This window comes from Anomaloglossus baeobatrachus, chromosome 12, assembly GCF_048569485.1.
Source record: "Anomaloglossus baeobatrachus isolate aAnoBae1 chromosome 12, aAnoBae1.hap1, whole genome shotgun sequence".
Taxonomy (NCBI): domain Eukaryota; kingdom Metazoa; phylum Chordata; class Amphibia; order Anura; family Aromobatidae; genus Anomaloglossus; species Anomaloglossus baeobatrachus.
This window is the reverse complement of record NC_134364.1, coordinates 94,908,496-94,922,816: the sequence shown is the minus strand read 5'-3', so window position 1 is coordinate 94,922,816 and position 14,321 is coordinate 94,908,496. Positions and strand designations below refer to the sequence as shown.

At 47.0% G+C, this 14,321-nt stretch overlaps 1 protein-coding gene across 1 annotated transcript in view; it reads right to left on the bottom strand.

The window, feature by feature from the left end:
• The window catches only part of LOC142257602 (NACHT, LRR and PYD domains-containing protein 6-like), a 105,674-nt gene that overhangs the window by 26,993 nt on the left and 64,360 nt on the right, over nucleotides 1-14,321 (bottom strand). Inside the window, 1 exon segment of the mRNA XM_075329739.1 lies at nucleotides 6,775-6,945. Coding sequence (XP_075185854.1) covers nucleotides 6,775-6,945 — 171 coding nt within the window.

Sequence of the window (14,321 nt, the reverse complement as noted above, 5' to 3'; positions counted from 1 at the left end):
GTAGTATATTACAGGTGTATATAGGGGTGTAGTGATGTACTATATTACAGGTGTAGTATATGGGGTGTAGTGATGTAGTATATTACAGGTGTGCTATATGGAGGTGTAGTATATTACAGGTGTGCTATATGGAGGTGTAGTATATTACAGGTGTAGTATATGGGGTGTAATGATGTAGTATATCGGAGGTGTATTATATAGTGGTGTAGTATAATACAGGTGTATATGGGGGTGTAGTATATTACAGGTATATGGAGGGAGTGTAGTATAATACAGGTATAGTATATAGGGGTGTAGTGATGTAGTTTATTACAGGTGTAGTATATGGAGGGGGTGTAGTGATTTAGTATAATACAGGTGTAGTATATGGGGGGTGTAGTGGTGTAGTTTATTACAGGTGTAGTATATGGAGGGGGTGTAGTGATGTAGTATAATACAGGTGTAGTATATGGGGGGTGTAGTGATGTAGTTTATTACAGGTGTAGTATATGGAGGGGGTGTAGTGATGTAGTATAATACAGGTGTAGTATATGGGGGGTGTAGTGATGTAGTTTATTACAGGTGTAGTATATGGAGGGGGTGTAGTGATGTAGTATATTGGGTAGAACTGAGGTAATTATATTAGTCCGGCCCTCTAAACCAATCCCAATTTCTCATGCGGCCCCATGGGAAAATTAATTGCCCACCCCTGATATAGAGGGCAAGGGTTTACCAGCAATTCTCCTCTCTCTAGATGCAGAAAAGGAGTTTGATCGTGTAAATTGGTCTTATCTGAAAGCAGCTCTAAGAAAATTTGGTTTTGGTGATAAGTTCATCAATAGAGTTATGGCCTTATATGTAGATCCAACTGCCAGGATATTTGCAAACAATCAGATGTCTAGTGTCTTCTCCATCTCTAATGGTACACGGCAAAGGTGTCTCCTCTCTCCTCTGCTGTTCGCCTTATCCATTGAACCTCTTGCTGAGCACATAAGAAGTGACCCAGACATTACGGGTATTCACACTAGAAACACCCATCATAAGATAGGGCTCTTCGCAGATGATGTGATATTATCCCTGTCAGAACCCATTACCTCAGCTGCTGAAGTTATTAGGATACTAGGAAAGTTCTCTCAAATATCGTATTACAAGTTAAACAAAAAAAAAAACCTAAAATGATGCACTTCAACCTCAATAATAGTATTATCGAACAGATAAGTACTTCCACTTCTTTCTCATGGGAGAATGAATCTATGCCTTATCTTGGAGTGCTCCTCAATAAATATTTAACAAAAATGGTTGCCAATAACATTAGTCTTCTGATTGAAAATATTCAAAAAGATTTGACACGCACCGCAAATAAAGATTTGTCGTGGATAGGTAGAGTGGTATTCTTAAAGATGATGACATTACCAAAAATTTTATATATCCTTAGATCTATACCTTTAATGATCCCGGCAAATCAATTAAACAAACTCCAAAAAGTACTTAGTGACTTTATTTGGAACTATTAAAGGTCAAAAGTGAATAAAAATATTTACTCAAAAAGAAAAAATGGGAGGCATAGGGCTCCCCAATATTAAAAACTATCATCTTTCTAACTTAATTAAACAGAGTCAGAAATTAATAGAGAGAAGCAATTTATTTCCTTCGATGGATTTAGAGATGTCCTCTGTTAATTTCCAACCCATAAAATCTTTAATTTTAACTCACCTAATCAACCCTTCTATCCCACCTCCAAACTCCCCTACTTTATATGCTACAATAAGAGCATGGAAAACTTTGGACAAAACTCCGACTAATCTTAATAAAAATCATCTTCTTATAAATACTCCCCTAAAAATTTTGGCGATTCTGGATAACTCAGAAATTCCCTCAACATGGCAGGAGTCACATCTAAAAATGGTTGGAAACATCTTCAACGGAAAAGACTTTATAAACTTCCTGGATATAAAGATCAAACACAAGCTCCCAGACTCTGACTTTAAAGCAGGCTTTACACGCTACGACATCGCTACAGCGATCTTGTTGGGGTCACGGAATTTGTGACGCACATCCGGTCGTCGTAGCGATGCCGTTTCGTGTGACACCTATGAGCGATATTGCATTGTTGCAAAAGCATGCAAAATCGCTCATCGGTGACATGGGGGTCCATTCTCAAATATCGTTGCTTCAGCAGTAACGAAGTTGTTCCTCGTTCCTGCGGCAGCACACATCGGTACGTGTGGCACCGCAGGAACGAGGAACCTCACCTTACCTGCCTCCACCGGCTATGAGGAAGGAAAGAGGTGGGCGGGATGTTCATCCCGCTCATCTCTGCCCCTCCGCTTCTATTGGGCGGCGGTTCAGTGACGCAGCTGTGACGTCGCTGTGACGCTGAACGAACCGCCCCCTTAGAAAGGAGGCGGTTCGCCGGTCACAGCGACGTCGCTAGGCAGGTAAGTAGTGTGACGGGTAGCGCGATGTTGTGCGCCACGGGCAGCGATTTGCCAGTGTCGCACCACCGATGGGGGCAGGTACACACGCTAGCGATATCGGTCACGATATCGCAGTGTGTAAAGTGGCCTTAAGGCCCTCATCAAATTTAGGGAAATTTTAAAGACAAAATTATTATTTACAAACCCCCTTTCTGAAATAACCTGCATGTTATTTTGTAACCCAACCAAAATGTCCCTATGGTGTTGTAAAAATATCTATAACTACTTCAATAACGATCTAACATTCCACAAAAGCAAATATATGCTAGATTGGGAAAAAGATTTGGGTAAGAGCTTTACGGATGAGGAATGGCAGAAAGCCATTTCACTAACCTATTCTTCAAATGCATGTGCCTCTCTCCATCAATCTCACTTCAAAATTCTCTCGCGTTGGTATCTCACTCCATCCAGACTTGCTAAATTTAATAGAGAGACGTCCCCTTTATGTTGGAGGGATTGCGACGAGAGAGGTACTTTACTCCACATTTTCTGGAGTTGTCCCAAATTAAAGAGTCTCTGGGAAAATATTTCTAGTCTGATTAATCAGATTACTAACTCCACAATTCAGGTAACTCCCCAAATGGCCCTGCTTTCACTTAATTTGGAAAAATTTGACCCTATATATCAACCTACCCTAACTCATTTATTTCTAGTTACAAGAAATCTTATAGCTTCTAATTGGAAGAAACCTGCGGTGCCCACTGTCTCTGAGGTCATAGAGACTACTTCTCTTCACGACAACTTCGAGAAGTACTTTGCTACCATTAACAATGCCTTTGCCTCCTATTAACGAAGATGGGATCACTGGAATAGTTTTATACAAGATATTACATAAATAAATATTTATAACAACTTAAAAACCAAAAAAATATAACATGAATCCTTTTATTCAAACCTTCAGTCATGCTTTCTTGACAATATGCTTATATTCCTTGAATGGAAGCCTGTTAACATGGTTGAGATTTGTATATGTTCATTGTTCTCCCTTTTACCCACTCCCTCTTCACCTTGTTTTTCCTTGCCTCCACCCTCCTCCCCTTTTTTATCCCCAATAAAGTAATTACTTTACCTCCCCTTCCCTGTCCTTTCTCTTTTCGTATACCTATCCCCCCAGATAAAAAAGTTTTATTCATACAATAGATCCCCACTTGTATTCAAATAATGGTATGCTACGTGTAACGCCCTGGCCAGCCAGGTAGTCACAGATAGGGCCCCACATTACACCTTTCCCTCACAGGTAACACACAGCCGCACATTGTAACCTAGTCACCACCCCCAGGGCCTGATAGACACACCAGGGGGCGGAACCAGGTGGTTGGAAGACGCCAACCGAGGAGACTTGACAGCCTGGGGCGGGAAAAGTAAAGAGTTGAGTTTTGAAGTTCAAGTTGGAGAGGAGTGTGGGCTGGAGCTGTGTGCAGCTCCAGCAGGGGCGAATACCCCAATTTGACAGGTGCCAGGGTATGAGCCCTGGTACCTTTGGCTAGGAGGCAGACGGAGGCCTCTGTCTGCAGGAGCTGGGAAGACGGTTCGGTGGAACCGAGGTGGACTGGGACAAGGTAGTGGCCCGCCGGTACCGACCCGGGGAACCGACTCGGAAACCGGAGCACAAAGGGGGGTACTCAGACCCTGAAGCTAGGTCCAGAAGCGACTGTGGGCTAGCTAATTAACTGATTGCGGCCAAGACTAGAGGTCCTGTCCCACCCAAAGTCCTGACTGAAGGCAACAGCCCACCGAGGGGGATAAAAGGCCACCGCCATGGCTCAGAGATCCCACGGGCCAGCGTCTGCGGGCAAAGGGCTCCTTAGGCAACCACAAGCCTTGAGCGGACTCCTGAAGTTGCAAGCACAGGCAGTCCACCACCTTACACAGGTGCAGGAGAAAGACAGAGACCACTAGCCGAATGGGGGAACCCGAATGCAGCCAGCTGCAGGCACCGACCACCATCACCTTGGTTTACTAGAGACTCGTGTGTGTTTCTAATAGTGAGTACATCAGCACCCTGTGGTCGCCCATCTCCCTGCATCGCCAGCCTCCCCAACGGGTCCCGGGGTCACCATCCCTACCCACGGAGGGGTTAACAATTTGCTGCACAACATCTCCCCCAGGTGCCCTGTAACTGCAGCGGTGGTGTCCAATATCACCACGCACCGTGGGTGGCGTCACGTACAAACTTTCCAAAATCCCATACATCACTACCCCTTTTCATTTGAAGTGACCGTGAGGCCCCCGGGTCCGGAGACCCTCGAGCCACCCACAGAAGGGCCGGATCCGAGCAGCTTGACTGCTGAGAGCGGGGCGGTACACTACGCATTATATCTTGATTGTGTGGATTTGATACTGTAGCGCCTGGTCCCACCAAACCCCGTGGGGGGCGCGCTCCCTCACATTTGCCCAGTCCCAGCATGGCTCCCACGTGCACTCCCGGTCCAAGCCCCAGGCAGCGACGGCCTTTCTCTTACCGGTTCCATGGCTCTGCAGGCGCTGCCCCTGGTCCGGGTCCTGCTGTACATCCTGCTCCCAGGCCTGCTGCAGCCTCTTCCTGTCTCCCGTCCTCACACAGAATTGCAGTAAGTGACTCTAGGCTCTGCGTGAGGCCACGCCCCCTTTCTTAAAGCGGTATGCCCCGTTTTCTGGAAGTGACCTCAGAGGTCACCTGTTACCTAATGGGTATTTAGGTTCACCTCTCCCGGCAGCAGGCGCCCGAGCAACGCTTCCCTTAGAGCTTTGTCAGTGTCCAGACCCTTTTGTGCTGTAATCTGTTATCTGTGCATTTGATACCTGGTTCTAATCCCTTGTCTCACCGTAGTGCCATCCGTACCATTCCGGCTGTGGACATCACCGCTCATACCTACAGTGGACGTCACCGTGCCCTACCTGCCATGGACATTATCTGTGCCGTACCTACTGTGGACGCCACCTGCTGTGAACATCTCTGGTGCCATTCCCGTGTTGCCTGCTGCAGCCTCTTCCTGTCTCCCGTCCTCACACAGAATTGCAGTAAGTGACTCTAGGCTCTGCGTGAGGCCACGCCCCCTTTCTTAAAGCGGTATGCCCCGTTTTCTGGAAGTGACCTCAGAGGTCACCTGTTACCTAATGGGTATTTAGGTTCACCTCTCCCGGCAGCAGGCGCCCGAGCAACGCTTCCCTTAGAGCTTTGTCAGTGTCCAGACCCTTTTGTGCTGTAATCTGTTATCTGTGCATTTGATACCTGGTTCTAATCCCTTGTCTCACCGTAGTGCCATCCGTACCATTCCGGCTGTGGACATCACCGCTCATACCTACAGTGGACGTCACCGTGCCCTACCTGCCATGGACATTATCTGTGCCGTACCTACTGTGGACGCCACCTGCTGTGAACATCTCTGGTGCCATTCCCGTGTTGCCGGCTGCAGACGTCACAACCTTGTTACACCTGGCCTTACTGAGACTCCTACTACCGGTTCCTGGCTGCCGTGCATTTAGGCCTTCTGGGGAGGCGCCGCACAGTCCCTGTATAGGGGTTCGCTGCTGGTCGCCTTCGCAGGGGAGTCCGGTGCACGGTCCAGTGGGTCCACCTCCGGACGCTCGCCGCTCCTCGGTGAGCGTAACAGATATGTTATTCTGTTAACCTTATCTTAATAAAAATATATGAAAACAGATGATTTCCAAGAAGCTCTGCCACCAGATCCTGACCACTCTCGTCATGTGTGACACCTCGGGAACGACGAACTACAGCTTACTTGCGGCCGCCAGCAATGAGGAAGGAAAGAGGTGGGCGGGATGTTTGGCCTCTCTTCTCCACCCCTCCGCTTCTATTGGGCGGCCGCTTAGTGATGCCGCTGTGACGCCGCACGAATCACCCCCTTAGAAAGGAGGCTGTTCGCCGGCCACAGCGAAGTCGCTAGGCAGGTAAGTCCGTGTGACGGCTCCTAACGATATTGTGCACCACAGGCAGCGATTTGCCCGTGACGCACAAATGACGGGGGCGGGTACGCTCGCTAGAGATATCGTTGCGTGTAAAGCCCCATTTAGTTTTTGCTCAAATGCCACGTTATTTCTATAGGCAAGTATAATGGATAACAAGGAGGAACACCCAAGCAGAAAGGAAGTGAGGAGACAGCAGACATTCAAGCTTCTCAAAAGACAACTTGAGAGTACTCCTTTAAGATATATTTTGGTGGTTGGTGGTGATTGGTGATTTTCGCAGTCTTTTCTCCAAGAGCTTTTATAAGCTGTATGCTTGGATTCAAACACAAATCTGTTTTTATATGGAACCTGTTAATACTAATAACATGTTCCCACACGACTCCACCCTGTAAACATCTTGTATACTCACTTTAATTCTTGTAACCAGCAAAACGGACTGGACAGAGGCGACAACAAGTCTAAGAAGTGAGGACCGGACAGATGGTTGCTAGACAGATTAAGTTTCTTCAAGGACCGGTTATTCTTTATTACAGTTGCAAACTGAGTACAGGCCGTGTCTGGTAGATTATTACTATCCAAACTGTGAAAATAAGAAGATAAGCTGTGAGGGACAGCCATGTTTGTATAGTTTTTGGGTACCTCTAACTTTTTAATGATTTTTATTAATATTATATAAGATAAGAAAAACAACAAAAACAGTTCTTACATTCTTTGGAAATGTATAGGAATAGAAAAACGATAACTAACGAAAATGTCATTATGAATAAATTCCTAAATACTTTTAAAGGGAACCAATTACCAAATTCAATTTGCGTATGCTCCGTCATATCTGTCTCTACAGTGTTTACAATAAAGTGGAGCTGGGAATAGCGGTACACACATGCGGTTATTCCGGACCCAGTTTATTGAAGACAATGTCACAATACCAACGCGCACACACTGCCAACAGGGTAATGGCGGTGCCAGTGCAAAATTAGGGATTATTCCGGAGGACCCATCCCACAAAGTCCCAGACCAATGCTCAAGCCACTGCACAAATGACGTAATTTCTGAAGGTTTGAACAATGATTATTGTGCAATCAAGCCTCAAATTTCATATACTCAGCATCCTAGCACCATTATAGCACTGCCTCTAGTTTGTAGGGCAGAAACCTAGTGATTGGTTCCCTTTAATTGAGAAATATCAATTTGTGATTCGGGAGGTAATCATTTATAGAATAAAGATTACTGCTTTATTACAAAAATCTGTCGCAGAATGTTTCTGGAACAGATGCTTCAAGGATGTGCAGTAAGTAGGTAGTGTCTCTGCTGTGACCTTGTGATAACTATGCTATTTACTGCTCATCAGAAAGACAGGGTGGACAGCAGTGTGAACAGCCTCTTCTTAACTCAGCTCCACTGGATTCTCGATTAGATCAGAAAGATGGAGTGGAGAGCAGTGTGAGCAGCCTTTTCATTCCTCAGCTCCCCTGGAATCTCAAATATTAGATCTAAAGGTTGGGGTGGACAGCAGTATGAACAGCCTCTTCTTACCTCAGCTCCTCTGGTATCTCGAATATTAGATCAGACAGATGGGGTGGACAGCAGTGTGAGCAGCCTCTTCTTACCTCGGCTTCCCTGGAGTCTTGAATATTAGATCAGACAAGATGGGGTGGACAGCAGTGTGAGCAGTCTCTTCTTACCTCAGCTCCCCTGGTATCTCGAAAAGTAGATCAGACAGATGGGGTGGACAGCAGTGTGAGCAGCTGTAATGTCTGCCATTGATCACAGACTCAAAATGACTGTCACGGACAGACTAGGGATAGCCACAAAGTCAGCAGGATCTCAAGAACCCTGAAACCCTTTAATCCCTGTACAGGGATTTGGAATTACACACGGTCCAAGAGATTGCTGCCTCTGGAAGGCTGCAATCCAGGAAAGAGTGGTCATCAATCAGGGTCCAAACCAGGAGGCACAAAAAGGGACAAAATCTGCAGGCAGGAGTATAGTCAGGAAATCAGACAGAGGTCAAAAACCGGAGATGGCAGCGAGGTACAAAAACGGGAGGCAGGAGAGTAGTTAATGAGCAGGCAGAGGTCAAAACACAGGGATCAATATTCAGAACTGAACAGGAACCAGACACTAGAAGGAATTCAAAACTGTATCTTGCAGTGACCAGCAGACAAGAGGCGGAATTAGAAGGGTGTGGTGTCTTCCTATTGGCTGTAGCTGAATAGTGGCAACTTCAGCTGGAAGACACATACCACCTACAGTCAGCCAGCGGTACTGCAGATCCCAGGGAAGCCCACCTTAGTGGATGAGCGGAGCCTGCGCCCACCAGAGCCACTGACACAGACTCCTCTCCTATCACAAGCACAGTCCATGGCGGGAATACAGCGGTGCCTGGTGACCGAAGCAGAAGTCGCAGGAGTGGACTCCGGTGAGGACGTGACAGCAGCCTCTTCTTACCACAGCACCCTTGGTATCAAGTATTAAAGCAGATAGCAATAAGAGCACCCTCTTCTTACCTCAGCACTATCTCCTATATAAACAACCTCCACTCAAAAATATTATGTATTGCAAAGTGTGCACAGTACCAACATTCCAAGCTGTACTATTGAAAAAATGAGATTTTTGGCAAAAAATTGCAATTTTTCGAGCCACCCCGCCAACGTCACGGCAAATCTCCTGGGGCAGTCCTAACACTAAAATATTTTTATTTAAAGTGTGCCATGTGGCCTCACATATGCAAAATTAGGACTGCACAGCACGTACCTTGTGCTTTTCAGTCACCGTCTCCATGACTGATTCATGGTTGTGGGCGGGACAGGCCCGAGCACATGCTGCTTAGAATAAATAGCCAGTGGACGGGGTTGGATGGCCAGTGTGAACAGCCACCAACCGCCAAAAATCAGGACAGATGGAAAAATAAACATGAGGTGCACTGCAAGATGAGAACCAACTGGGACCCTATATAACAAGAAAAAACAGCATAAAAACAACCTCCACTCAAAAATATTATGTATTGCAAAGTGTGCACAGTACCAACATTCCAAGCTGTACTATTGAAAAAATGAGATTTTTGGCAAAAAATTGCAATTTTTCGAGCCACCCCGCCAACGTCACGGCAAATCTCCTGGGGCAGTCCTAACACTAAAATATTTTTATTTAAAGTGTGCCATGTGGCCTCACATATGCAAAATTAGGACTGCACAGCACGTACCTTGTGCTTTTCAGTCACCGTCTCCATGACTGATTCATGGTTGTGGGCGGGACAGGCCCGAGCACATGCTGCTTAGAATAAATAGCCAGTGGACGGGGTTGGATGGCCAGTGTGAAGTGCCACCAACCGCCAAAAATCAGGACAGATGGAAAAATAAACATGAGGTGCACTGCAAGATGAGAACCAACTGGGACCCTATATAACAAGAAAAAACAGCATAAAAACAACCTCCACTCAAAAATATTATGTATTGCAAAGTGTGCACAGTACCAACATTCCAAGCTGTACTATTGAAAAAATGAGATTTTTGGCAAAAAATTGCAATTTTTCGAGCCACCCCGCCAACGTCACGGCAAATCTCCTGGGGCAGTCCTAACACTAAAATATTTTTATTTAAAGTGTGCCATGTGGCCTCACATATGCAAAATTAGGACTGCACAGCACGTACCTTGTGCTTTTCAGTCACCGTCTCCATGACTGATTCATGGTTGTGGGCGGGACAGGCCCGAGCACATGCTGCTTAGAATAAATAGCCAGTGGACGGGGTTGGATGGCCAGTGTGAACAGCCACCAACCGCCAAAAATCAGGACAGATGGAAAAATAAACATGAGGTGCACTGCAAGATGAGAACCAACTGGGACCCTATATAACAAGAAAAAACAGCATAAAAACAACCTCCACTCAAATATATTTTCTTGTGCCAGCCCGTATATCAGAGCGATCTTCTTGCTTAAAGGTACCTGCACAGAGGTTACGTTTTTACCGCTTGTTAAACTCTCACTGACAGCCACGCTGCACTTATTCACGATCCCTGGTTGTGACTAGGTATACCGCGCTCCTGGCAGGGAGTCTAGCGGTAATTGAATCAGTGCGCCGGGGGCCCGTTACAGATCCCCAGTGTAGGTTATGTCGCGGGCGGGGAGGACGCTGTCGCTGCTGCGCTCACTATCGCTCGGGTCCGGCGCTGCTGTGATGGCTGCTCGGTGGCTCGAGCGGTGGGCTGGATCCGGGGACTCGAGTGGCGCTCCTCGCCCGTGAGTGAAAGGGGTGGTTGGTTTGGGGGATTTAGTCCGTGACGCCACTCACGGGTCGTGGTGAAGATGGGCACCACCGCTGCTGATGACGGGGATCCCGGGAGCGATGGTAGGGAGCAGCTGGGATGTTGTTTTCCCCCTCTGTGGGTAGGGGTCGGTGGTCCCGGGGCCCAATGATGTGACGGGGAGGCAGGGTCGGTGAGGTGCAGGGTTGCAGGGGCAGCGCGGCGCGGTGCCGGGTGGCACGGGTGTACTCACTCAGTAAGAAATGTACAAAGTCCTCGGTAAACCAAACGGCTGGATGGACGGGTCCCGCAGCCGGCTGCAGTGTCTCTCCCCGGACAGGTGATGGCGGCTGTCTTTCCCTGCACCTTGATGTTCTTCTTCTGACTACTATGGATTCCCAACGGTAGTCCACTCCCCGGTGTATGGGTACCAGAGGAGCCCGTTTGCCCGCAGGCGCTGGCCCTTGGGTCTCTAGCCTTAGGCGGTAGCTGTATACCCTCACGGTGTGGGCGGTTGCCTTCAATCGGGACTTTTGCTGTTGTGAAACCCCTGGGGTTCCAGTCACATTCAGATCTGACTATTGTCGGCGGCTCCAAGCCTGGTCGGGGTCCGATGGCCCTGCCTGTGTGTGCTGGCTTCACTTCGCTCCCCGGTCGGTACCGGCGGGCCATCGCCCGACCCCGGTCCTACGGTTCCGCGTTGCTCCACCTCTCCTGCAGACGGCCTCCACCGTCTGCCGACCTTGCTGTTAGTGCCTGGGCTACAAACCCAGACACCCAAGTGTTCACTCCTCTCACTTCAACCTCCAAGACTAAACTCCTCCACTCAACTGACACTTTTCCCACCTCCAGGCCTGTGAACTCCTCAGTGGGTGGAGCCAACCGCTTAGTCCCGCCCCACCTGGTGTGGACATCAGACCCTGGAGGGAGGCAACAAGGGATTTGTGTTTGGCTGGTGTCCCTGTCTAATGGGGGTGGGGTGTTTGGATGTTATCTGTGACGACCTGGCTAGGCCAGGGCGCCACAGTTACCTGACACCGATGCTAACCAGAGGGACTCTGTGAAGTGTGGTCCTTGCGTGGTGCAGTTTTTTCTCCTGTCTGGAGAGGATAAGTTTGGTGCTAGGTTCCTGTGCACAAGATCTTCAAATCCAAGAAGCAGGAAGCCGACAAAACGTTGTTGAATATTACAAAGGGCTGTATACTCCTAGGACCTAGCAGGTGAACGCCCAAGCAGTTATATGGAGAAATCTACAATCCAGGAGTATACAGCCCTTTGTAATATTCAACAACGTTTTGTCGGCTTCCTGCTTATTGGAATTGAAGATCTTGTGCACAGGAACCTAGCACCAAACTTATCCTCTCCAGACAGGAGAAAAAACCACACCACGCAAGGACCACACTTTACGGAGTCCCTCTGGTTAGCATCGGTGTCAGGTAACCTACACTGGGGATCTGTAACGGGCCCCCGGCGCACTGATTCAATTACCGCTAGACTCCCTGCCCTGAGCGCGGTATACCTAGTCACAACCAGGGATCGTGAATAAGTGCAGCGTGGCTGTCAGTGAGAGTTTAACAAGCGGTAAAGATTTAACCTCTGTGCAGGTACCTTTAAGCAAGAAGGTCGCTCTGATATACGGGCTGGCACTGTTACAGTGCTTCCTTGTAAAAGCTGTTTTGCAGTTACTGCACTAAAATTTCTTGAGAGAATCGTCTTTTTATATTTGGATTAAAGATATTAATTTTTTATCAGATCGTGGTTGCCACCGGCCGGGGCCCCATGATCTTTTAGGTGTTACTGTACCTACAAGTTATATGTGGTTTGTCCCTTGTAAGTAACCTACTTGTAGGGTTAATTCTCGTGCATTTTGTTAAGGACTAGGAATAAGGATAGTAATAAAATAACTTTCACTATTACTCAGCGCTGGTTTGTGAGATTTTATAAAAAGAAAAAATCTCTAATCTATATAAATTGCCTAGACAAAACTACTAGGAAATTGGCAAAAGTGGCTCAATCTGCGCTGCTGTAAATTAGATGATGGTCCAAATTTGAGTCACATTTGCCAAGTTCCTATCTGTTTCTTCAGCCTGAGAGCTCGTGGTCCTTGTGGCAGATAATATTTGCTGTCATACAGGTCGTGTGTCACACAACTATACAATGGTGAGCCAGCTTACTTTCTTCATCTTCTCCATCATATTAAGTAAGACATGCTTTGTTTTTTAAACTACTGTTATTTGCATATTAAAAATATTTAAGAATTTGTTTAAAATGACATTTTCTTTAGTTGTTTATTCATAGAGAGTCACTATTATGGCTACTATATGGCTCAAAGGTTAGCAGCTCTATTGCTTTGCAGCAATGGAGTCCTAGTCTCAAATCCCATCACTCTGCAAGGAGTTGTATGTTCTCCCCACGTTTGGAGTATGGGAGGAAATTGGAGAACCCTGACAAAGACATACAGGTAGGAAATTTAGATTGTGAGCCCCATCATCTTAGTCCTATAGATACCTTTTATATTAGCAATAGTGATGAGCGAGCACTATCATGTAAGGGGGCCCGAAAATCATAACAAGCAGTTGTTGCTTGGACAGGTCCAACGCATCCACTGAGTATAATGGAAGTCATAGGGGAACTTAAGTATTTTTCTGCAAGATCTTCCAGAAAAATGCTGGCGTTTACCATTAAGTTTGTCCGAGTATCAGACTGCTCGTTACAAGTATTGATTTCTCTTACATGTTAGTGTTCGATCATCTCAAACTAGCACATCTTCATCCTGTACACATCTCTAATACTTGCACATCTCCGTCCTGCACGTCTCTTATTCCTGCACGTCTCTGTCCTGTACACGTCTCTTATACTCGCACATCTCTGTCCTGTACATGCCTCTTATTCCTGCACGTCTCTGTCCTGTACACATCTCTTATTCCTGCACGTCTCTGTCCTGTACACATCTCTTATTCCTGCACATCTCTGACCTGTACATGCCTCTTATTCCTGCACGTCTCTGTCCTGTACACGTCTCTTATACTCGCACATCTCTGACCTGTACATGCCTCTTATTCCTGCACGTCTCTGTCCTGTACACATCTCTTATTCCTGCACGTCTCTGTCCTGTACACGTCTCTTATACTCGCACATCTCTGACCTGTACATGCCTCTTATTCCTGCACGTCTCTGTCCTGTACACGTCTCTTATTCCTGCATGTCTCTGTCCTGTACACGTCTCTTATTCCTGCATGTCTCTGTCCTGTACAAGTCTCTTATTCCTGCACGTCTCTGTCCTGTACACGTCTCTTATTCCTGCACGTCTCTGTCCTGTACACGTCTCTTATTCCTGCACGTCTCTGTCCTGTACACGTCTCTTATTCCTGCACGTCTCTGTCCTGTACACGTCTCTTATTCCTGCACTTCTCTGTCCTGTACACGTCTCTTATTCCTGCACGTCTCTGTCCTGTACACGTCTCTTATTCCTGCACGTCTCTGTCCTGCACGTCTCTTATAATCGCACATCTCTGACCTGTACATGCCTCTTATTCCTGCACGTCTCTGTCCTGTACACATCTCTTAGTCCTGCATGTCTCCGTCCTGTACACGTCTCTTATTCCTGCACATCTCTGTCCTGTACACGTCTCTTATTCCTGCATGTCTCTGTCCTGTACAAGTCTCTTATTCCTGCACGTCTCTGTCCTGTACACGTCTCTTATTCCTGCACGT